This window comes from Quercus lobata, chromosome 9 (genome assembly GCF_001633185.2).
Source record: "Quercus lobata isolate SW786 chromosome 9, ValleyOak3.0 Primary Assembly, whole genome shotgun sequence".
Taxonomy (NCBI): Eukaryota; Viridiplantae; Streptophyta; class Magnoliopsida; order Fagales; family Fagaceae; genus Quercus; species Quercus lobata.
Window position 1 is genome coordinate 26,292,277 of NC_044912.1, and position 25,926 is coordinate 26,318,202.

The 25,926-nt window shown below is 35.6% G+C and overlaps 2 protein-coding genes across 5 annotated transcripts; both read right to left on the minus strand.

Annotated features, from left to right (window-relative positions):
* Nucleotides 1-1,470: 1,470 nt before the first annotated feature.
* LOC115961484 (aspartic proteinase CDR1-like) lies at nucleotides 1,471-11,064 on the minus strand. Its single transcript, XM_031080462.1, has 3 exons — nucleotides 10,930-11,064; nucleotides 8,351-8,594; nucleotides 1,471-2,591 (listed from the first exon to the last, which is right to left on the minus strand). Exons 1-3 carry the CDS (start codon nucleotides 11,062-11,064, stop codon nucleotides 1,471-1,473), a joined length of 1,500 nt encoding a protein of 499 aa, XP_030936322.1.
* An 8,948-nt stretch (nucleotides 11,065-20,012) lies between these two features.
* LOC115962235 lies at nucleotides 20,013-22,893 on the minus strand. 4 transcript variants are annotated; one of them, XR_004085372.1, is made up of 5 exons: nucleotides 22,694-22,893; nucleotides 22,371-22,448; nucleotides 21,290-21,671; nucleotides 20,554-20,695; nucleotides 20,013-20,457 (listed from the first exon to the last, which is right to left on the minus strand). XR_004085372.1 is itself a non-coding variant. In XM_031081135.1 (5 exons), the coding sequence occupies exons 1-5, from the start codon at nucleotides 22,837-22,839 to the stop codon at nucleotides 20,128-20,130; spliced, it is 786 nt and encodes a 261-aa protein (XP_030936995.1). In that variant the 5' UTR covers nucleotides 22,840-22,887; the 3' UTR covers nucleotides 20,013-20,127. The 4 variants fall into 4 exon arrangements, 2 of the variants coding, with proteins under 2 accessions (XP_030936995.1, XP_030936994.1); XR_004085371.1 differs by having other exon boundaries at nucleotides 20,554-20,701; XM_031081135.1 differs by having other exon boundaries at nucleotides 21,582-21,671; nucleotides 22,694-22,887.
* Between the last annotated feature and the right edge of the window lie 3,033 nt (nucleotides 22,894-25,926).

A 25,926-nucleotide genomic window follows, 5' to 3' on the forward strand; every position in this document is an offset into this window, starting at 1 on the left:
TTTTTTGTGTGCTACCAAACACTGGAAAATGTGAAAAACTATCTTTGTAGAAGGTTTTACAGCGAAACAAACAGAGCGTAAGGACTAAACTGACACATAAATGTTGGGACCAAATTAACACATATTTTAAATGTTATGGATCAAATACATATTTTACCCTTGAAACTTTGAATGGTTAATTCTTGAGATTTTATATAGTTGATTATAGATTTGTAGTGTAGTGTTGAGTGCATATTTCTATTTTTAACAAAAATAATTAGTATCTTTTATAGATGATTATTAAATATAAATTAAGATGATAAATAGTTAAATACAACTTTTATTTTATCTGTCGACTTTTTCTTTTAACAAGTGCATATTGCACCCATTAAGATAGCAATTAATACAAATTTTGTCAATCTATTCCAAAAAAAAAAAAAGAGTGCCACTTTTAAAATGTTCACAAGAAGTTAATATTTTTTTTAATGAAACCAATTGACCTTTGTTCCATTTCCCTCTCGTCAAAACAATTTTTTTGTCTACTTCTATGAGCACATTTTTCTCTTTATTTATTTATTTATTTTTTTTTTTTGTGGAGATATTAAAATCAGTTTGAATTTTTATTCTATATATATACTAAATAAAAGAAATGATTTATTAATTTTTACCATCTTAAATAAAAATAATGATTTATTACTAAAAGAAAAGAACGGTATTAATTTTTCTGTAAAAATATAAATATATTTTTAATTATTAAATCTATGATAATAATAAAATAAAAAAATATTTTTATTTTTGGTTTTTGTTTGTTTATACTTCATCCCCCTAAACCCCAAGTCCTATTTCCATCTATAGACATGAGTGATGATAGCTCCTTTTGGAAATCTTATTCATGATACCCAAGCTTAAGACGCATCTTTCCAACGATACAAACTTTCCCTTATCCGCAGAAAGGGTAACACCATAGCTCATCTCTAAGCTTGCAAAGCTAAAGAAATACCAGATATTGTTATTTGGTTGGATAGTATTCATCCTGATGTTTCTGTTTCAGATCAGTTAGTGTTCCTTGTATTTTGTTTTATTCTTCATTTGATTAATACAAAGTCTTGACTGTTTCTAAAAAATAAATAAATAAAAGAAGCGATTTATTTGTAAAAGATATCCCCTTCCCTTTTCTGTGGTCAATAAACCGGTCTGGTATTCCTAGATGCATTCCTTCCCTTCATCAAAAAATGATCATGAAGAGAGACGTGTGGGCGCAACTAAATAAATTTCTACACTTTTTTAGCAGTTGCGAAAGACAAACTATAAAAGTAAAAACATTTCTTTAAATTGTTGAAAATATGATTAGATCGCAATGAAAAGAAAACCTCTTTTTAAAAAAAAATTAAAAAAAGAAGAAGAAGAGAAGATAATTAAGCTATATTTTATAAAGTATAAGTTGGTAGGAGTATATTGATCGTATAGGTTACATGAAAGTGGCCGCAAACTCTACAGTTTGGTGCAATCAGTCGGCTTGAAGGAGACTATCCTCGTTTCCAAGTCATACCCAATCAAAAAATTTGCTTGAACATAGTTGCCATATACTCCTGTGCTATCCGAAAATTCATTATCTGTACCTCCAATATTTGTAATTCCAAAACAATAATATTCAAATCTTTTAATCGGTCGATTGAAAGTTTGTATAGGTTTTAACTCCACATCTGCACCTTCAAAATGGACAGTCAATATTGGTCCATTTTCATTAGTAATTTCAGTTCTATAGCAAAGCCGTGTCCCCAATAAAGTGTCATTCTTAATGGGATCAATTGAAATCTGCTTCTTCACTTCCACCTCTAAGCGATCGTAAAAATCTGGTGGCAAAGACAATGCTGGTGATCCTGAATCGATTAACATGTTGCCCTTAGAAACCTTACCTGAAGAGTTAAAGGGCACATATGTGTCTCCAACACTAATTCCTTCTAGTGTCACATAATATTCATGTCTAGATTCTCGATCTACAATTGGTGTTGAAACCACACCATCACCCACAACTTCACTGCCATTGCCAAAACTTATCTTGCTTGTAATACTAGGATCAGTTGATTCAGTACCAAATGGCAACAAGCAATAAGAAAATCTCTTGCTACCAATTTGTGAAACAAAGGACAAAGGCCCTGATCCTAACCCAATAGTTGCTTGGACATCGGAATGGAGGGTATTGTTGTGTCCACATCCTAAAGCAATGTCGAAAGAAACCGCTTGCCCAGAGGTAGAAGTGATGGTGGCTTTTTCTTTAGCCAGAACACCTTGGGATAAACCACTTACATATCCACTGCTGTAAATGCAACTATTTTGAGGAGAACAATGGCCTTCGTCCCATACTTGACATTTTTCTGAATGACAATAAATTTCACTATATGTGGAGGACTTTTTAGGATCAAACAGGGGATGAATCTGTTTGAAGAAGTAATCATTACAAGGTACACATGGGGTCCACACAAGGTTACTAGCTGTATCGGCAACGCCATAGATGTCTACTGGTGGAGTGCCAATTGAGGCCTTCATGAGATGCTGACCTTGGTATGGTATTAATTGTGCTTGGGGGACATTATGAGCTGTAACCAAAAGGCCTATAAGATAATATGAGAGAAGGAAGCATGGATGAAATATGACACCGCTTGCCATTGAATTCGGAGAGATGAAACAGTACTGGCTATACTAAAGGCTTTTATATACATGACTAAACCGAACTTTCTATGTCTGGCCTAACAATTACTTAATTGCACCATTAAGTTAACCTAACAAAACAACAAAAAGAAGAGAATTCTCCGTTCGTGAATGGCATCAGATATACTACTATAAACTAGAAATTTTAATAAGCACCAGACTTTGCTTTTTTTTTTTTTAACAATATTTAAAACAGAGATTGTAACAAATGCAGTAATACCAATATATCACAACAAATCTCTTGTTTCATTGAAGAATATGTCATCAATCCTTATTTAATTTTTCCAAACAAAAAACCTTATTTAAGAATAAATTTGGTTATCTAGGCCCCTTGGTTTTGCATGGCAAATGCACCTTTTTTTTTTTTAATGAAAATAGGAATTATTTTTTTGCTTGGCTTTGCGATTTAAAAGGAACTGCTTTTCTTTTAGGATGAATGCAAGATTTTTTAAATGATAGGATGCAACTTAGCCTAAAGGCATTCCCAAGGCATGATATGAATTTAAACTTTTACCAAAGCTTCTGTGACCGTTTCCTTAATGCTCATCCAATTACTCTAGCTACCATAGAGAGGAAAATAAATAAATAAGATTTCTTTGGTGCTAAACAATAATATTTGAATAGGAAAAGTACATATAAGGCTTAATGAGTCATATTTGTTGCTCAACTTCACTTAAATCTAAAAAGTTTATTTCTTAATCTCATTATATTAGAGGGAAAAATATTGTGCCTCTCTACTCTGATATGGGACAGGAGTTTAGAGTCAAGGACAAAGCCATTCTTTGATCTTAGGGGTGTTTCCCTTCCCCTCCCCGTGCCCCCTCCCTAAAAAATATGAAAAAATAAATACTAATATATAATAGGTAATTAATTTTAGCAAGTTTGCGCAATAAAGTTACGCTTGGCCCCCCTAACCACATCCCAGATCATCTAAAACAAAAGCAAAATGTCCATATAAAAAATTACTAAAATAAAATCTCGAAAAAAAAAAATAACAAGCCCAAAAAAGATTGGCCCAACCACAAAATCACCAAGAGAAAAGCTAAAGAAAATCTAGCCCAATCATTCAACCAATTAGACCATGCCCTTAAAAAATTTAACCAAAACTAGTCTGATCATACACGGCAAATTCCAAAATCTATTCCATCAAAATAAATATATATAAAAAAAATTATAAAAACACATAAATAAGAGACTAATCAAAGGCACTTGCTACTTGTGAGGAAGGCAGAACGACTAAGGTAGTGAGGTATGAGTTGTGAGGGATAACCATAGTTCACTTTTCTGTCCATATAACATTACAAATTTAGACTTCTTCATTTGGAAAAACTAAATTATGCATATAATTTTTACTTTAATAATCTAAGAAATCAATCCTAACAAAAGATGACACTGAAAAGGAAACAAAGGGGAAATTATTCATACTGATAAGCTAAGTAATTAAAATTAATAATTACTTTTAAAAGAACATGTTATAAGTGCTTAGACTCATTTACAGAAGTAATACGTAGAATAGAATACACAATGAATTTTTATTATTTAATAAACCCATTCATAAAAGGATTTGTCTTTGGTAACACACCCTGGAATAGAAGGGTAGGTTCTTAGTAACTGATAAATGGGGTTGATTTTTATTAAGATATTCAGTTCAGTACTTTAAGATAGTTTCAAAATTAACCCACCAAACAAAACAATTGAATGGTATGGTTATAGATTTTTCACAACGGAAAAATTACATACCCAAAGACACACTAAAAACCCTCTAAAACGACACAAAATGCAAGAAAAAGATTGAGGATTCCTCCCCACCCACCTAGTACACAACACCCACAATATCAAAATTGATTATGATCCTTTAAAGAAACCTTCACCTGAGAATGTACGAAGCATTATTTCCCATTTGAGGGTACAATTTGTATTTTTGCTTTTTTTGTGCGGCTAAAAATGCAAAATACACTGTCTTTCTCCATAATTTTTTATATTTTTTTAAGTTTCAAGTTTATTTAATTAAGGTTTTATCAACTTCCACTAATTTTTTTTTAATAAAAAAATTCTAGAAAATATTTTTAATCATTAATTAGATTTTTATAATTTAGAATATTTAAAGAAAAAAAATTTAAATTTTAGACAATCAACCGTAATATTTAACAAAATTTGATAGAAAAGCCTTTAACAATCTGAGGTGTCATTGTTAGAAATAGTTAAGATCAAGTAATAGTTGCTTTATACCTTTATCATTGCCTGCATCAGTAATGGAATTTGAAGCTTTAGCTACTAGAAGAGCAGCTCCTTTTGCCAAAAACATGGGTTATATGAATTGTTTCTTTGAAGGAGATTCTATAACAATGATGACAGCTCCTTTTGGAAATCCTATTCAAGATACCCAAGCCACAGCTCCTCATCTCCTACCTCGCGTGCAAAGCTAAAGAAATAGCTGATATTGTTATTTTGTTTGGTAGTTTTCTTCCTCAATACTTTTGTTTTAGATCAGTTGTAACTTGTAATCCATTTCCTTTTTCATTTGATTAATACAAAGTCCTGTCAGTTTCTGTAAAAAAAAAAAAAAAAAAAGGTCCTTCTAAATATCTCTACTCTATCTCTCAAACCTGGTCTAACCTCACTCACTCTAAATGCACAGCCTCCTCCAATCCCTCAAGTTGTAGAAGCAATACTAATCCAGCGTCCGCAGTTGGCAAAAAACTACTGACCTATCTCTAATAATAGATTATGATCTATTGGAAGAAGTATTCTCCTATCTCGGTCTCTTCTCTTCTTATTCTTTTGTGTTTTCTCTGCTTCGCGTTTGCTTCTTTTTCTGTGTCTGCTTTTCTGTCTTCTATTTCTTCGTTTCTTCTCAGTCTTAGATTTGTTTCTCTCTGTGTGGCCGCTTCTCTCTATTTCTTTGTTTTTTCAATAGTGGTTGCACGTGATGACACAAACACAACAATATGAGACAAGCTTTAAAGTGGGAACATGTAAAGAAGTTTAAAAGGGGGGGGGGGAGGAGGAGGAAGAGAAAATGTAAAAACTAAAAAGGTTAAGAGAAATCTAAGTGAATGAGAATAAGATAAGGTTAAAAAAAAACGTTGGTATTACTATTAGGATAGTTATAGTTTCTTTAGCATTTTGCAAAACATTTAGTTATAGTATTACTATGGGAACACCGATGCTGGGTATTACTATTAGGATAGTTATAGTTTCTTTAGCATTTTGCAAAACATTTAGTTATAGTGTTACTAGGGGAACACCGATGCTGATTGGTTTCAAAATATATAGCTCCCTACTCTCTGGTATAAAATTAACTCCTTGTAATGTACACAATATATTAGACAAAATGTCTCACTTATACATTAGATTAAGTATCCATTTGAATCCGCGTTTGGGAATCCACGTTTGTGTTTCTTTCCCTTTTTTTTTTTTTTTTCAGCCGCATGTTTTGACTTTTTAGCAGTGAACAGTGCATCCGTGCACTGTTCACGGGTCTCACAAACTTCACTTTTCAACAACTTTTTTATTAAAAATAGATCCCACGGTACTATTCACACATTTAAAAATTATTTTGCTACAGTATTTTTAGTTTTCAATTTTCAATTTCAGCAAAATAATTTCTATCCATATAGACCTTAAGTCAACCTCATGTTTTGTGCCTCTTGGTTTAGTTTCCACCAGTCATTTTTTTTCCCCTCTCATGTGCATTTAGGCATATTAGGCCATCCATAACGTAATTGGTATTTTTATCCATCCGACAAATATTCAGTTAGCTTAAAAAGACTTTTTTTTTTTTTTTTTTTTTTTGAGAAACCAGACCAGAAGCCTAGGCTTTATTCAAAGAAGAAAAAAACCTTAATGAATGTATGCTCCCATTTAAAAAATGAATACTTTTTTTTAAAAAAATAATAAATAAACTTAGTCGGTACCAATGTATTTAAGGTGTTAACTACTTCAGAAAATGTTCCTAGCTTGCCCAGGGATCTACAATACCTTGAGATATATAATCCATCCTACCGAAAAATACTGGATAGGCTAAGGGCTCTTAATTATCTCTCTCTCTCTCTCTCTCTCTCTCTCTCTCTCTCTCTCTCTCTCTCTCTCTCTCTCGTTTTGTGGACTACAAAATGATTAAAATTTAATAATTATTTCTTTTTCCTCTTATTTACAAAAATGATCAATATCAAGTTTTTATGTTCTAAAAATGTACATAAAATATGAGTTTCTAAATTAAATAGTAAATAACATTCGATAGGCACAAATTTTTGCATTTGTATTAAGAACACAAAATCCAATTGTGGAATATTCAAAATATTAATTTAATAAAAAGTTATTAAGTAGTGTAATATTGTTTAAACTTATACTAGGTGTAACTTGATATATATTATAATAATTACATTAATTATAATATGGATGTCATAGAGTTTTTGAAAATTAAGTTTCTTAGAAAAATATTATAGTTTTTTTTTTTTTTTTGAAGGCTACAATAAATGAAATCAAAGCTATTGATTAATTGGTGAAAAGTAAATTATAAAAATTGGTATGTTTTAATTCTTGAATTAATTAATTTTGATGCAACACTTTCAAAAAAGGAAAAGAGCAAAAACAAATATAAAAAATTAACACAAACAAATGTAATTTATAATATGAGTCTGAATTTAATAAGGACGGGGTGTAAAACCTTTGTTTTACACCCTCCAACCATAACATGCCACATAATCTTTACACAACTTTTCACAATTTGAAAAATAGGACTAGCCACACACAATCATTCATCTTATTAAGAACCCTCTAATAAATAAATAAAAATCCCATCCTCCTTCCCTTGGAATCGAAGAATCATCGATGACCAAACCTCCACCTGCCAGTTTGACGACCACCGGAGACGCTACTGGAGTATGAAAAGGAAATATTTTTTTGGATCCCCTACACTTGGCTTTGTATGTGGCAATGTTGAAGCACTTGCTTTTGACCATTTTGTTGCTTGGTTCTGTTCATTCTTACTTTGTGAGCTGTCAAGCAAAAATCTGTCAAATACGTTTTTGAAGTTTGGTAAAGAATTTCTTTTTTTTGGGTTACCAACACTTAACTTTGTGTTTGACAGTGCCCAAGCTCTTATTTTTGGCCTTTTTCTTTTTCTTTTTCCTTTTTTTTTGTGTTAGGTACTCTTCAATCTTCCACTGTGCAAGCTCTCAATGATATCAGCCTCTTCGATGGTGTCTCTCAGTTTGGCAAGGTTTGTGGTGGGAGACTGAGGAAGGAGATGAGATTTTAGGGGAAAAGGGCTTTTTTTTTTTTTTTTTTTTTTTTTTTTTAAGATGTTATTAGGTGTATTAAGATATATTGATTTTATAGTGAGTCTTAAGTAAAAGGCTGATGTGGCATGTCCTTATTAGTTGGTATAAACCAAGGGGTTTACACCCTGTCCTTATTGATTTTTTTAATTTTTTTTTTTTTAATTTTATGCGAACAACTTCAATTTATTAAAAAGAGGATGAAAACAGTACATCATGAGACACTAACTGCTAAATGAAACAAGGAATTTCTCCTATCCAAGTACAAGATCCTGCTAAATCCTTAATGTGTTGGGCTAGCCCATGGGCCACTTTGTTACCATTTCGTGGAACAATAGAAAATATGCACTCACTAAAACTTGTGGCTCGTAGTAAAGAACCTGAGATCATATTGAAGATACTTGAAGGTGGGGTTGCTGAGCCAGTGAAGGAGTGATAGACCACCATTGAGTCTCCTTCGAAGATAGCAGTACTGATACCCCTATCCCAGGTAAACCTTATTCCCTCCTCCATCGCCTTGGCTTCAGTCTCAAGAGGCCCCAGCAGAGCGTGGATCTTCATACTCAATGCAGCATGAACCAACCTAAGATGGTCCCAAATTACAACCCCAATCCCCATTGACTGCTGCTTTTCAAATACAGCACCATCAATGTTAATTTTGAACCACGGAGGGTGAGGAAGTGAACAGCCTACCTCAATTTCTAGTTTCTTCGCCTGAACTTTATGATTCGTAAGTTGAAACTCCTCCAAGTAGTCCTTAGTCTAGCTAGCAATAACTAAGGCTGACTTACGAGGTCCACCTGTTCGAATTTCATTCCTATTTGACCAAATCCCCCATGCAATTGTAAATAAATGGGCCAGAGCCTGATCAAACATTTGCTTCACATCTGGGCATACTAGAGCAGGTCTATGAACTTGTGTATCTCCACCAAATGGTTTCCTAGTTCCACGTTAGCCGCTGTCCACACCTCCTTAGCTCTTACACAGTGCCAAAACACATGACCCGAGGACTCCACCGCTACCCCACACTCTTCACATACATTATCTTGAGTCACTTTCTGAAACTGCAAGTTTGCCTTAATTGGCAAAATATTTCTACAATCTCGCCAAGCAAAAGCCTAAATTTTATTTGGAATAGGCAACTTCCAAATGCACCTCCAGAAAGAAGCCATTTGCTGGGAAGAAGAGCACTCTTTATGTTGAAGATCAAGCATGGCTTGACGAGTAACTTGATAGGCACTGTTCACAGAAAACTGATCTGTTGGAGTAGAAGCCTAGATCAACCTATCAACAGGCAGCGACGGACTGAAAGGAATAGAGAGGATAGCCTTGACATCATCAGGGAAAAATGGGGAAAAATTGCAGGTCTGTATAATGATGGAATGGGCAACCACTTGTCGCTTCATAATCTTGCAGTTTCACCATTACCAATCTGCCACCATCATCCTAATTGAATAGTCTTTTGTGCAGCCATAATACTACGCCATGAGTAAGATGGATGTCTCCCCACGAAGCATTCAAAAAATTACCACGAGGAAAATATTTGGCTTTATAGACCCAATGGAACAAGGAATTTGGGCAAGTCTGGAGTCGCCATCCCTGCTTAGCCAACAAAGCAATATTAAATGCCTTCAAATCTCGAAATCCTATCCCTCCTTCCTTTTTTGGAGCACACATCTTCTCCCAACTCAACCAACCAATTTATTATGGTTTTCCTGCTGCCCCCACCAAAATCGTCTTACCATACCAACAAGTTTATCACACAAAGCACCAGGGAGCTTAAAACAGCTCATACTGTAGGATGGGATAGCTTGGGCCACTGACTTTATCAGAATCTCCGTGCCAACATTTGAGAGGAGCTTCTCCTTCTAGCCAGATAATTTATTCCCCAACTTTTCCTTTAAATCATTAAATGTATTACGTTTAGACTGCCCCACCAGAGAGGGTAGTACTAGATATTTTTCATGCTGCCGAATCACTGGAGCCCCAAACCATCATTGTATTTCCTCCTAAATGGTCCTTGGAGTGTTTTTGCTAAAAAATAAAGCAGTCTTATTTCTATTTAGTTGTTGCCCCGACACTGATTCATAAACTGAGAAGATTTGTTGCAGCACCTCACACTCCTCCAAAGTAGCTTGGCAAAAGATCAAGCTATTATCTGCAAAAAATAAGTGAGAAATACGAGGAGCACCACGACAAACAGTCACTCCCTTGATACTGCCTCTTTCCACCTGCTGTCTAATTAACCCAGATAAGACTTTTGCACAAAGTAAAAATAGATAAGGAGAAAAAGGGTCCCCTTGATGTAAACCCCTAGTAGGGATGATATGCCCTCTAGGTTTCCCATTAATCCGAATAGAATAAGTAACAATGCAAACACATCTCATTACAATCTCCACCATTCTCCTATGGATACCAAGCTTTTCCATGATACCCTTCAAACAAACCCATTCCACCCTATCATATGCCTTACTCATGTCTAGTTTCAACATCATCTCCCCAATTTTCCCAGTCCTTTTTTGACTAATATGGTGCATAGTCTCATAAGCTACTAGAATATTATCAGTTATGAACAAACCCTTAGTGAAAGCACTTTGGTTTCACTTACAATGCTAGACAAGATAATCTTAAGCCTATTAGCCACAGTCTTTGAAGCTAGTTTATAAATGACATTACAAAGGCTTATAGGTCTATACTCAATAATCTTATAGGGATTTTTAACCTTTGGTATAAGGACAATGTGGGTGTCATTAAAGTCTGGGGGGGCTATCCCATGATTCAAAAAATCCAAAACTGCCTATGTTACACAATCACTAGAAAGAGACCAAAATCTTTTATAAAAGAGAAAGGGCATACCATTTGGGCCTGGTGCCGTTGTCGAGTGCATTTGTTTAAACGCTTAATGCACTTCCAATGCTTGAAAGTCATGGCCTAGAAGATAATTCATGGGCTTAGAGACCATAGCTTGGACAATGTCAGTGACCCTCTCAATCTTAGCCGGGTTGGAAGTGGTGAAAAGCAACAAGAAGTACTCTGTAACAATAGCTTCAATTGTTTCCGATGTTTCCTGCCAAGTACCAGTGCTATCCTCCATACCTTCTAGCAATTTTTATGGTTTCTATTTGAAGCTTTGACATGGAAAAACCGAGTATTTCGGTCACCAGCCACCAGATACATATTTCTAGAGCGTTGCTGCCACATAACCTCCTCGATGTCCAGCCATGAACTCAACTCTTTTCGCACACTTCGAATTTCCTCACCATGTAATTCGAGGTGTTGTTCTAGCCGTTGGAGTTGGGTTCTTAAATTCGAAATACGGCGCCCCACATGGCCAAACTCCACCTTGTTCCAACGTTTTAATGCCTCCCTTCATGACTGTAAGCAATTTTGGATTGGAAAATCTGTTGAAAATGAAAGCCCAAACAAGCCCATACACTGTCTCCATTCTCAAGATGTCTTGACCAAGTATACCTCCCACTCGAGTACCCCAAGTCCCTAAACTAGCATAAATCCACAATCTCACGAAACCTGTCCATTTGTCTTTCCGGTCTAAGTTGCCCTCCTAATTTTTCTGAGCTACTAAGAATTTCATTGTAGTCATTGATACAAAGCCAAAGCAATTTATTACAACGACCAAAAGCTTCTAGAATCTGCCAAGTTTCTTCCCATTTGCTAGTATCTTGTTGGCCATAAAAGCTTGTAAAATGCCAACTCCCTTGAATATTACTACTAACAACCTTGGTGTCAATATACCATTTTGAATAGCCCTTAATGTTAACAAAATTTTCTGGTTTCTAAAGAAGGGCTAGACCCCACTTCTACTCTCACTTGGAACAATTAATCCTTGAGTAAAACCAATAGAGTTATGGATTTCTTTCATCTTATGTTGTCATTTTCTCGGAATCTTAGGCCCTGTTTGGATTAGGGGTGTTTTGAGTCATATGACTTAGTTCTCATAACTAAGTTTGAGAATTACGTGGGACCCACACAATTTTAAGTGTTTGGCTTGATTTTCTCTCCCTGTTTTCATCACTCAAACTCAGTTTGGGTTGAGTGAGAGTGATGAAAATCGGAAACAACAAAATGTTGTTTTCTGTTTCTAAGTTACATAACTCAGTGGCACTAAGGTAAATTTCCGGACTCTATGGGACCCATTTCTTCTATGTTGTCAAGTCAGTTCAGAGCTGCTATTTGATATTACCGTTGCTCCCTCAAAAACCATTTCTCACTTCCCTCAAAATATTTTAGCCAAAATTTTCCCCCTTTTTGCTTCCCTCTCTCCGTTTTCTCTCACATTTCATTACTCCATCAAATCTTAGCCTCCAGCGATCTAAACCGAAGCACGAAGTGGGTTTGAAGTCATTTCTTTGTCCGTTGCAAAAACCATTTGAAGGCATTTCTGTGATCTTCTCCTAGATGCAGTGTATATCTCTATCTCCCTCTCTATTGTCAATGACCATTATATGATTTGGGCATTGTGGTATAATTTCTGTTTTATTGATTTCTGCCCACGGGTATTTGCCTTGTTGTTGTTGAAGTGGGTTTTTCTCCATGGACTTATCTTCGATCTTTCTTTCTTTTTATAATTTATGTTTTATTGATCTGCACCTGGGTCTTTCTTTTCATTATTTGTGTTTTATTGAAGTGGGTCTTTCTTTCCACAACTGTGGTATGAAATTATGTGACCTATTTGTTTAATTGATGAACAAATATGGTGTTAAATTTCAAAAAAAAAAAAAAAAACCATTTTGCTTCTGGATCAAAAAAAGAAAAAAAGAAAAACCATTTTGCTTCATAATTGGTTGTAAATTAAGTAAAAACTGCCCATTTTCCCCTTGCTTTGCCTCGTTGGTATATAGTTTTTACCTTCAGTCCACAAAGCACAGTCCTTTCTGGTGTGTGTGCATGTCGGCATGTGCTTTGCCAGAACAAACCACATTGCAAAGCACAGCCATGAGTCACCCATGCCTTGGCTTTCCATTCTCCCAACCATACCTTTGCTGCAATAGCTTAAGATTACGTTTCAAATTCATTTGTTTATATCAAACTGCCATTTGTTTAATTTATTTTCCTACCTTTAGAGATTCTTTCACCATCTACAACAAATAAGATATTAAACCTTGATTTGATGGCAACTCAAGTATGACAGAGCTTACTTAGCTCGCAGAAGTTTGTGGTTCTATTACTCTGATTGTGTCTAATGTGTATAGAAGACAAAAAGGATGAGGTTTTTCTCTCCCACATTTCAGATCATTAATTTGTGTTGTATATTGAAAAAATTGATATGCAATTTCATCAAGTGCAACCTTTATTCTTGTAGTATCTCTTGTTTCCTATTATTATAGTAACTTGTGAAGAACATCCTGGTTTTGGCAATTTAACAATTACCAAAATTTTGTTGGTTTCACTCACTTCATGTTTGGGTGGTCTTTTGATGGTTTGGTCTCTTGATTTTCATACACATATGATAAAAGGAAAATGTCTAAGTTTTAACTTAATTTTTGAGGTTTTGGATTAATTAGGAATATGGTTCTTTTCTTTGTTATTAAGAATACTGTTTTCATTCCTTTGTTTGGAATTAACTGATAAGTGATGACTTGATCTTAGATATTGACACTGTATGATAGTAAGCATTAAATAAATAAAAAACAGATAGAGCACTGCATATTGCACTATTTACATTTCTTAGCTTTACTTGTCCATCCATTAGTTTTCTGTTTTTCAAAGTAACATAAACATTTATCAAAATTACATTAAGAAATGAAAACTTCAGTAAAATACTGTCTCGGTTCCTCTTCCAATAGAAATGAAGTGGCCAATTCAAGGAACTATATATATATATATATATATATATATATATTAACATCTCCGCAATTGTGTTGGGATATTTGTATTAGATGGCACAAGAACCTCAAAATGCTAAGGAGCCAAAGTGGCCTTCCCACATTGAAAAAATCTTCATTGATATTATGGTGGATGAACAACAAAAAGGGAATATGGAACATGGTATTTTTAAGGCTACAACTTGGCTATCAATTACGAATGTCCTAAATGAGCAAACGGGAAGGAGTTTTCGCATTAAGCAAGTGCAACAAAAGCATAATAGGCTTAGGCAAAAGCAGAGAAAGTGGAGCCAGCTTTTGAGCCATATCGGGTTGGGGTGGGATGAGACAACCTAAATGGTTACTGCTTCTGAGGAGGTGTGGGCGAATGTGGTTGCGGTATATTAGATTTACTACCCTAATTCCTTGGTAAAATGTTTGTAATTTTCTATTTTGTATTAGTATGATTTTGATGTACATCTTGTCATCTCAGGCTGATTCTAAAGCAAATGCATTACGGAAGAGTGGATGTCCTAGTTATGACAAACTACGACAACTATTTGCTTCTAATGCTGCAACCGGTGCCTATCAAATTTCATCAAACACACCAGCCCCAGTAGTGATGAAGAGCGTGCCTAAGAGGAGGAAATTGCCAATGAGGCTCGTCATACCCAGTTAGGTATCGATGACTACTACAATCCTGACATGGAGGGCATAACCCAAGATGATCCCTTTGCTATGGAGCAAACCCAACGTGCGAACAAACATCCCATTGAAGAGCCTACTGGCAAAGGGAAAAAGGTTGCCAAGAAAGCGGATAAGGCTAATGAGATGACCATTGCTCTTCAAGAGTACACTACATTGGTAAGGGAACGGTTTAACAAGAAAATGGGCAAGTTTATGGGTAGCTCCGACCATGTTGCACAATCTGCTACTGGTGGTGATCCTTGCTCCCTTGGGAGGGCTTTAGATGTGCTGAACCAGTACAATGATCTTGATGATGACACCTATATCAACATCTTCGAGGTTCTCCAAAAAAAAGAGAGACGAGTGGTGTTCATGGGCATGCCAAAACATAGGAGGAGGAGGTGGATGGAGTGCTATGCTCACAACCCAGAAAATTAATGGAGACTTCTTATTTCTATTTTGTATGGATTATTGTGATTCGGATGTGAATCACTTATGTAGCTTGTGAGGACTTTATGTGTGTGCATAGACGATCTTGGACTTTTGGTTGTATTTGCCTTGTTCAGCTGAACACTTTTACTTAAAGTTTTTTTTGTTGTAATGGTAATTGTTATGAACTATGCATGTGGATTAGACATGATTAGCATATGTTAGTATGTGAGCTTTCTCACTTGGTGATCTCTACTTGATGCAATTTACATTAGTATGTGGGTTTGGTAATTGATGTTATGTACTTGGTGTTTTTTTTTTTAGTATTGTATCATTTTTATGGTAATTGTTTTTTAGTACTTACATTATAAGGAGAGTTGTGCTAACATTATTGCAGCATCTTCAATACCACTTATTATTCCTTTTGTTAGTTTACATATTGCAATGAATTGGTACTGATGCTTTGGTTTTTGTAGGGTATAGGGTAGAATGGTCTCTACCAATGATCCATTATGGATCTTCGATTTTGACGATGCTTACTTTGACTTTGACGATGATGACATGGAGAGTTCTGGATGCGGTGATGATATGGATGTCAATGACTGTGATCATGACATGGATGTCAATGACTGTGATGATAACATGGAAATTGGTGTAGACACAGATTCAGACTATGACAGTGAGGAGGAAGAGTTTTGGATTGTATTTCCATTTGTTGGTGAGATGGTGGCTTATTTCCCGCAGCATTATGACAAGTGCCCAATGCGTACTAGCATTTTGAGTGGGAAAAACTACATGGCTGAAGTGAGGGATGGCAATCCTACCAATTGTCATGACATGTTCCGCATGACATTGGACTTGTTCTATCATTTGGTGGATGAGCTGAAATAGCATGGGTACTTGAAGGAAGGGAAGGGGCATGTGGACATGCAGGAGGCTGTTGCCATATTCTTTTACATTGTCGGCCATAATACTCGGATGCGACCTATGGGTGACAGATTCCAACATTCCACTAAAGCTGTCAGTCGCAAGTTCCGTAGGGTGTTGTGGGCTGTCCACACCTATGGCCAACATTTAATTAAACCCGATCCGAATGTGGTAGGCCTTCCAGAGCATATGCGGTCGAATAACAAATACTACCCTTGGTTTGAGGTAAATCAATTCATAATACAAGTTCTTTCAATGAGTATGTTCACACATATTACTATTTTGTATTCCTTCATTCACATATAGAGATGTTGTTTACAAATAATTGGCTCTCTTCAATATAGAGAAGCATAGGAGCTATTGATGGAACACATATTAGTGCTCGGCCTCCAAGTGAGAAAACCCAACCTTGTAGGAGTCGCAAGAGCTTGATTACAACCAACGTTATGTGCGCATGTGACCATGATATGAAGTTCACTTATGTCCACTCTGGTTGGGAGGGAAGTGCCCACGACTCAAAGGTCTTCAAAGAAGCTATTAAAGATCCGAAGCATGGATTCCCATGGCCACCGGAAGGTATGCGTCTTCATGGTGATGATCTGTTATGTTTTGATCTAATTCTAAATTCTGTTCATATTGCTGTTTTGTCCTAATTTTTTCTGTGCCGAATTCTGTTCTGTTCTAGTTTTATTTGCTGTTTGCTATTTTTTCATTCTGTTCTGTTGTAATTCTGAATTCTAGTATGTTTTCTATTCTGTTCTGATCTAATTTTGAATTTTGTTCATATTGCTGTTCTGTCCTAATTTTTTCTATGCTGAATTCTGTTCTGTTCTAGTTCTGAATTCTATTTGCTATTTTTTCATTCTGTTTTTTGTTTTGTTTTGTTCTAATTCTGCATTCTGTTCTGTTCTGTACTAATTCTGCATTTTTACACATGTGCCTAATCTGCTCACAACAAATTCTGCATTCTGCATTCTGCACTATAATTCTATATTATAAGGTTTTGTTGACTAGTGTGTTTCTATTTTGCTTTTTGTTGTGTCCCAAATAATGAATAGCTTTTGATGTAAAGTTTTTTATTTTTTTTTTTCATATTCCTTTACCATCTGTCATTTAATTTATATGGGGATTTATTATTTCAATATGTCATTTACTCCAAGTTCTTTCCTCCAATTAAGCATTTCAGCCCACATATAGAGAGTTTTATCCATGTCAAACTTCCTTGCCTTTAGAAACCTTCAGCAAAATATCATTAAGTAGAATAAAAATGCGAAGAGAGTAATACAAACTCTCTATTAAAGGTAAAATTTTAGACATTCTTGTCACAGTCCTCACTTTTCAATGAGAAATTTGGCCTTGTGATTAAAAAAAAAAGTCAAGTTTGTGTGTGTGATACAAATTCTATTACTTCTTTTGGGAGTAATACAAACTCTCATTTGGAATTGAGTTCAAGTTGGTGGTGTTGTGTTTATAGATTGTTAATTTCTATTGACAGTCAAAGTCTGAGTACCAAAACCACTGGATTTATAGTTTAGCGGTTCTCTCCTTTATAAAAAAGGGTGTGTGAGGTTTAATCGATACTGTATTAGTGAGAAAGAGAGGAGTTCCATGTATTTTAGAAGTACTCAATGACATTTGTCCTAAATTATAGCACGTAAGAAACTGTGTGAAATAGTTATCTAAAGCAATGACATTGTTGTCTTTAAAACAACCAAATAGTAGAGCTACTACAAATCTTGAAGTCTTTTGTGAGGATACGTGGGAGGCTAATCTTGCTATGCAGAATATTGGAATGCAGAGCACTATATGTTTGGCATCACATAGAATTGTGAGATTGCAGTTGAAGAGGGACGTTTCACATGATGTGGCTCATACCTCTTGGATATTGCATGTCACCTACTTTGCTTTAATATCTTTGTGTAATTCATTTGCTGCCTTTGCTGTGTCGGAGTTTATTCCTATTGTACAGTGCAAAATGCTTGAAGATTTTAATTTTTATTTGCCATCTTCAATTATGCTAGTTTTTAGTAAGCATGTTTTCAATTCAGGAATTTGCCCCTTGGTATAGCATATACTTGCTGATTTCTTGTTCTCCCTAAGTGTATTTTTTTTTTTTTCCTTTTTAATTTTCAAGCATACTTGCTGATTCCATGTTCTCCCTGATGTGATTCCATGTTAGTATATTGGATTTTTGTAGAAATTACCACAATGTGTGCTACTGGAATGTTTGTTTGGCTGTTTGCACTTGAAGTAGCAAAGTTGTTATTCCCATCATTGATTGAAGTTATTAGGATTAGAGAAATGGTACTTTTCTGTCCTGCATAATCTATGTATGTTGCTTTTGTTTATGCAGTTTTAGTAAAAGTTAGAACTTTCATAGATATTTGATAATGAGAATTAGTACAATACTGCACTCTATTCCGGTCTAGTTTATTGTCACGTTATTTGTTTTCTATTTTTCTGCAGAAGAAGTGATGTTAACTAGCCTTGTTTTGCCATAGGAAGTAAAGTTTTCATACAATTATGCATATCTAGGTTGATTACTGATATAAGGATTTATTTGTTGCTTCACTTTTTTAAACTATGGTTTGATCGGTTCTGTCTTGATGTCCTAATATTATGTGCTGGTTTTGAATGTTGTTGCTATTGTCTTATTAAAATCAAATATTATGTGCTAGTTTTGAATGTAATGCTAATGCCATTTAGTAATTCCTGTATATGTATATAAAACATGCACCTATTACTAATTGAGATATGCTATTCTTGTAGGGTCCTATTACTTGGTTGATTTAGGGTACCCCATTGGTGCATCGTTTCTTCCACCACACAAGGCCACCCGATATCATGCTCAGGAATTCAGGAGGAGCAATAGGCAACCGGCATCGGGGAAAGAGTTGTTTAACTATAGACACTCTTCATTGCGCATGGTAATTGAGAGGAGCTTTGGAGTCCTTAAGGCTCGCTTTCCCATCTTGAGTTGTATGGCAAACTATAAGGAATCTCGGCAACATTTGGTTGTTTCTACTTGTTGTGCATTACACAATTTTATACATATCAATAATTGTAGAGATGAAATGTTTAACTCATGGGAGAACCTTGACATTAATATAGATGATGTACAAGTTGGGAACAATGGGAATTCTCTTGAGTCAAGTGCAAGTGCTGAAATGAGGTATGTGAGGGAGATGTCTGATGCGGCGAAGAGGGCAATGGGTGAGTTTAGGGATGATGTGACTGCTCGCATGTGGGAGGAGTACGCATGACAACGAGGTTGATGTTGGGCACATATACAGATTCACCGCTTTTTGTTGGGACTTGTTGTATAGAGTTATTACCTCCGCCTATGACTTTTTGTGGCGACTTTTGTATAAAGTTAGGTACTGTGACTAGAAGTCCCTTAGATACATGATGCATTCTTTTAGATATTATGATGAATCTTTTTGTAAATTTACATTAATTATGAACAATCGTTACATGTTATGGCTTAATGTCAATAACCCATTGACATTTCCGATGTAATTCCTTTTGGCAATGTAAAAATAGGTGTATCTAATACCTATTGGTAATGTAAGTATAGGTAAACATGCTTATATGCAATTGTATGTACTTCCTTTTCACAATATTTCGGAAAAGCTAGATTTCAAGAATCTCAACTATTAGCTACAAGGTCAATGAATATCATGTTAATTTTTTTATAAACAAATTTATTTATATTCAAGGACACAAAAGATGACACAAAATAATTTATATTTAAATTTGTGCATGAGTGCATCTAAGATGAATGGATAATGCACATAATAAAATAATTTAAATCCTTCCCATCCCCTAAGCTTCTACTAGTCCCACTAAATAATTTCTCTTAATCTTCCCACCTGTAAGGCAGGGATGTTGCCATTGTTCTTCCCTGACTCACAGCAGTTAAAGTGAAAAATTGAAATTTGCTACAGCTTATATCAGCCACCATCTGTTTTCAATTATCCAATCAAAAGCACTAAAACTACAGCTAAATGCATCCAAAATACAAAAAAAGGTAGGCAATAGAGAATCAATACAAGAATATATATATATATATAAATCAATGGATAAAAGCATTGTGAGACTTCCATGGCATGGGGTAAAATAATTGAGCATAGGAAAAACTTGGAAGGAAGATTTATAAAAGTACAATGTCATACATACCATAAATGTTTATACTTACAATACAAAAACTGGTACATGAAGTTGTACCATTACAATACAAATGATCTCCAATTTTCACAATACAATTCTAGCTTATTACGCACATAACCAACTCATCCAGGCAAATACATTTGCCTGCTTCTAACATCCTTAAACCTAGTAGACAAAATAAGTAGTACTCCAAACATCACCCATGATATTACTAGAGCTATCTTGAACTTCTCCACTTTCTCTTCGAAAATCCTGCACGTAACCTTGGCTCTTTTAGCCTTTCGTTTTGCAGCTTCTCCCATTGCACGTGCTTGCTTCAACTCTTCATTAGCAAGTTCCACCTCGTTCTCCAATCTTCGGAATTTTGCTAACACAATAGGTGTTGTTACTGCGCCACACATGCAAGTTTTGGTGTCCAACCATTTGAAGAACTTACATGCACGGTCATCACCCTGTACAATCAAATAAAGCAATTAAATAGGGTTTCAACAAATTGGTGAGTTAATGCACATAATCAATGTTTTACTAATTTTGGATGTGGTACTTACTGGTGACCAGTAGTGACAGCCATAAAACCTCCTACCAAAAGTATGAAGTTTCAGGGATGTCCTAAGGGTGCAATGGTCTAGGTCACACAGATGCCCACTAGTACTGGAGTAATAATTACTTGTTTCCGACATTGGTAAGAACCTGCCACTATATCAATCACGAATACAAGAATACTTGAAACATTCTATACAAACATTCTATACAAGCATGAGTAAAGCAATCCAAATCCACAATAATAGGTTCTCCAAGTAGTTTATGTAAATCAGAAGAGAATGGGAGTTTGGGCTTAAGGAGGATAAAATATGTTAATAAAGACAATGTACATCCAAAATCACCACTCCATCCTCCTCCTCACCTCTCAAAATTCCTTTGGACAAAAAAAACAAGCTTGTTAGAGGATACATTGATCTCATTATATGCCAAATCAAATTTAACTCTTACAAGCTATTACTAAAATGAAATACATATCATAGAACAATGCATAGAAATTTGATAGAAGATCCATCCAACTCACATTGCATATAACAGAACAATGCATTTCACAAAACAATGCATAGAAACAGACAATGGGTTCCCTTTTTTTGACAAAATACAAGATAGAAATTTGATTTGCTTGATATACATGATTCAATGATTTAACCATATATCAACAGTTCAACCCACCAACACAAAAAGGCGTAAAAAACAAAAAATCAAACCCACAGAACAAGAAGAGCATTTAACAAAATGGATTACCTGGTGTTTTACAAGCTTCTAAAAATTGTGGGTTTCAGTATGGGTAGCGGGATTTAGTGAGGCAGAGTGGCCGGAGTGTTTGGGTGAGTGTGTGGATTTAGGGTTTGATTTAGGGGGAAGAACTGAGGGTGAATCTGTGGACGAGTTTGCGTATCAGATTGGTTCCAAATCATGGAAAAGTTTTAATATTAATAATATGTGCATAATTACCGCTGGGTTGCTAGTAACACCTCTAACACCACTTGCAATTAGAGGAAGTAGATCTGTAACAGGCCAACAGAGGTTATCATACCATGGACTCTGCCCTTCCTTCTCATAGAGATCATGAAGAACTGTTCTCTTCACTGAAGTTCCATTTCCATCAGCATTGGAACACTTGACACTGTAAGAACAACTAATATATAAGAATCCAAAGTTTACAATTCAAGATTAAGAGGACTACCATGCAACAACCACAGATTAAAATTACATCAAAAAAAAAAAAAATTATAGCAATCTAAGATTTCAAAAACTAACGAACATAATATAGAATTAATGTCAAAATATTATGTAACGCTGAGTATCAATATTTGGATGATATCTAGTAATCAAGAACCATGAGCGCATACAGAATTAAGCCTTACAAATGATGCATTTTGAATGGTACATATTATGCATCGTAAGTAGGTAATCATTCACAATTCTCTCAAAACTTGAAAGGAAATCAATATTTATAAATTTTTTGAACCAAAAGAGCAACCAGTCCACAAATAGAGTGCACGTTGAAAGTTTGAGACATTAAACAAACAGATGGAGATTGTCACTCTTAGTATCTCTAAAAAATGTCACCTTTCAAGAGAATAACAAAGAACCCTCTTTTGTTCTAATAGTAAATCAAAGATCCCAACTCATTTTCCCTTGAAAAAATGAATTGAAAAAAAATGGGAGATTGTTAAATTGCAAAATATGCACAATATGATTGTAAATCAGATCATTACCACAATAAAAGTTTCAAATCACAATCGCCACAAAGACATGCACAAAAAACTCACGATAACAATATTACCAGCTAAGAAAATAACAAGTAAAAGAGCAAACATACACCAAAGGGCCCCTCAAAGCTAGGTTGCTCCTCACGACTAATTTGGAAGATGAAACTTTGGCATTGAAATCACTGCTCCTATAGAAACCAATCAAGATCTTATTAAATCACTGGGCGTCAAGATTTGTTAGAGGAAATTTTTATTGGAAAGTTGTGGTAGGTATATGATTTGATATTATCCTTCAACTTACGAGAAGAGCTATAGTTTTTGTGTAAAAAGAAAAACAATCTCTCAAAAATTGACAAAAGCAAGAGACAATAAAACGGATCGAAACAGAGCAGGGGAGACAGAGAGACGAAGCGAAGAGCATTAGAGAAAATACCTGCTTTGATGTTGGCATGCATCGATGTGGGAGGCGAGAGGCAAGAGGCAGAACACGATGACTCTTTCAGTCTGGAGAAGTAAAGAAGAAGAAGTGGGAGAAAGTAAAGTAGAATTGAGAAAAAGTAGAAGAAGTGGGGTTTTCATTAATAACGAGACACGGGTAGCAACAAACGCAACATTGGGTAGTGTCAGTGGTGGGGCCCACGGGTTTGGGGAAAAGTGGTAGAAATAGGTAATTGAGTTATGAGTTTTGGGTTTGAGTTATGAGAACTGAAAACTGAGAACTGAGAATTGAGTTAGCTCTAAACCAAACGGGGCCCTAGTCTCCATGAGAAAAACTAAGTTGGGAACTTCTTTCTCAACTACGCTTTGGAGAGACTAAACTATGCGGTAGTTCCCAACCTCCCGACAGTTCCAACTAAGAGTACTCATTGCTCCCGGCAGTGCTGCATTGTAGCCACTGCCGATCCAAATTCATTTTTCAAAAGGTTACTCAGCTCAAGGACTTCAACTTCTCCCTGCCTCTTCCTTGTCTTTGTGTTCTCATTCAACTTAGGTGTTGGCTTATTTTTACGTCTAGAGCCCACCTCCACATCTTCCACGTTCTAGTACCCTACCTAGATAAAATAAGGTTGTCTCGTCCACTAATTGGTTGGCCCAAGCCCACTGTTTGTATCTATGTCCTCTGCCGATCCTTTCCCTCCCAACATGTTTGGCTAACTAGATGTCCTTCCTCCTTTTTCTTATTTGGAATTATCCTAGTTAAGTCCACCTCAGTTTGAGGTGAAGACCCCACCACATCCGAATTTGTGTCTACCAAGATTGACTCTTCCACCATAATTATTGCTTTACCCTGAATTTTGGCCCCACCCACTTTCGAAAAGTTTGATTCTGTTGTTCCCTTCACAGTGTTCGTGTGTCCCTCTAACTCCATATCAATTTCCTTTAAATGGTTTTGGGAAGCATCCTCATTTCTCAAAATTTTCGAGAGTTCCACAACTATTGGTGTAATTTCCCCCATTCCACACTTAGCTTCCAAATTTGTCTCAAACACCCTTTGCTCTCCCTGTTGCACATCGGCATGGCTAGTCAACTCGATATTGGCTTCCCTGGCTTCTCTCTCCCGACCCGACGCTACCTTAGGTGCACCTATTCCACACACCCGTACCACTTTTTTCCGACGCAGACTTGGAGGGTCAGCCCTCAACCATGACCCATATTCTTGGTCCTCCGTACTCAATTCTCCTTTACTTTGAAGCCACAGATCACACTCCTTAGAATCATGGTTCAGGATCCCACACCAATGGCAGAATATAGGTAATCGTTCATAGCGAAACGACACCCATCCCTCCCTGTTCGGACTGAATCTACCCGTTTGTCCTCTGCATAAAGGTTTGTGAACATCTATCTCCACCCTCACTCACATGAAATCACCACACTCCGTCTTATACCTATCATTGGAATGGATCACCCAACCAACAAACTTGCACAGACTTTCTGCCGTTTCCGTGACCATCTTCCGTAATGGTAAGTCATGCACTTGTACCCAAAACTTCACCGTGTCAAAACAAAGCCTCCTAAGGGAGCTATCACCCTCATACCAATGTAAAACAACTAGATATTTATCAAAGCACCATGGTTCCCCTAGCAAAACTTGGTTAGCATCTACTTCATTCTCAAAAACAAATAACAAAATGTGGTTGCCCATGTCTTGAATCTCAAAGTCCTGCCTGGTACGCCATAAGGGTTTCAGGATGTGAGCGACTACCTCAATGTTTAGAGCGCGCTTCGTGAAAAACTTAGCAGCTAGCGTGTATTCTTTCCTGCACACTTGGTTTTCAAAGTTAAAAACTTCTCCTTCTCGTTTAGATAAAGATAATCAGGTCCACGCCTCTGCTAGGCTATCCATTGCAGACTTGCTTTTCCCCACCTCACAAAAACAACGAAAAAAAACCCTAGCCCTCGACGCAACCTAGTTACGTGAGGCGACGAAATTCCTTCAGGGTAGGAAACAGGATTCTACAGACCACAAGAGTCTAGCACCGCCAGACCTAGGTCAGAGAAACTTCGGCTTTTTTTATTCTCTTATAAGATTACATGAAAATGACAATAAAATGTTTTAAAATTATGATTAATTTAACATCAATTTTTTTTTTCTTGCTGAGAAACTAACACTCACACAAACTCACAACAGAGGGAACAGGTAGAGAAATATGATTTTATCTTTTTTCCGAAAAGAAAAAATCTCCCAACCAAAAGTGAAAAAAAAGAAAGATGGAATTGAAAAAATAAAATAAAATTATACGATAAGCCTCAGAGGGATGCTTGAAACCAATGGGTTGCATGCGCAGATCTAGAACAAATTGTTCGACAGCTTAATGTAGTGTGTGTGGTATTCTACTGTGTATTGGTTTGAATTTCGAATTTTGTTTAGTTTTAGTAAATTAGTTTCAGCTAAATTGAATAATGTTGTCTATCTGACTTGACTGTTTATGAAAGAAATCATAGGAACTAACGATTATGAAAGAAATCATAGGAACTAACGAAATAAGGAAAGGCCTAAGATAGTTTTCTGTTGACCAAAGATAGTTTTTCATTGACCATGTTTTTTGTGTGCTACCAAACACTGGAAAATGTGAAAAACTGTCTTTATAAAAGGTTTTCCAGCGAAACAAACAGAGCGTTAATCTTTTACATTGTATGTCAATTTGGTACCCGACCTTTCAAATGTATCAATTTATTGAGTCAAAATGGTATTTGTCATTAATTAAATAGTGGATGGAAAATGCTTATATGGTTGACTATCAAATATACAAATTATTTTTATGCCACTTCAAATCAAATTACACGTCCACTACCACATGAAATAAAAATTAGAAAAAGATTCCCACGTTTGTTGAATTTTTTTATTTTAAAAAAAAATCACTTCCCCTCATTTTCCTTTCTTTTCTTTTCTATCAAACACTTCCAAATATCATAAAATTTGCAATTAAATAAAAACTGACCCCAGAAACATGATTGCACCATTAATCCAACATGAAAAACTTTCACCAGACTGTTTCAATTGAAAAAAAAAGGGTCTCTCCCCTTTAAACACCAGTATAAACTTTAAACCACAAATCAACCATTGATATTGGAGAAGCCATCGAAAATGAAAAACAAGCCAAAAGGGTCTCTCCCCTCACATCAGTACTGTTTCCTTGAAAAAAAGCCACAATGGAAATTTTAAAT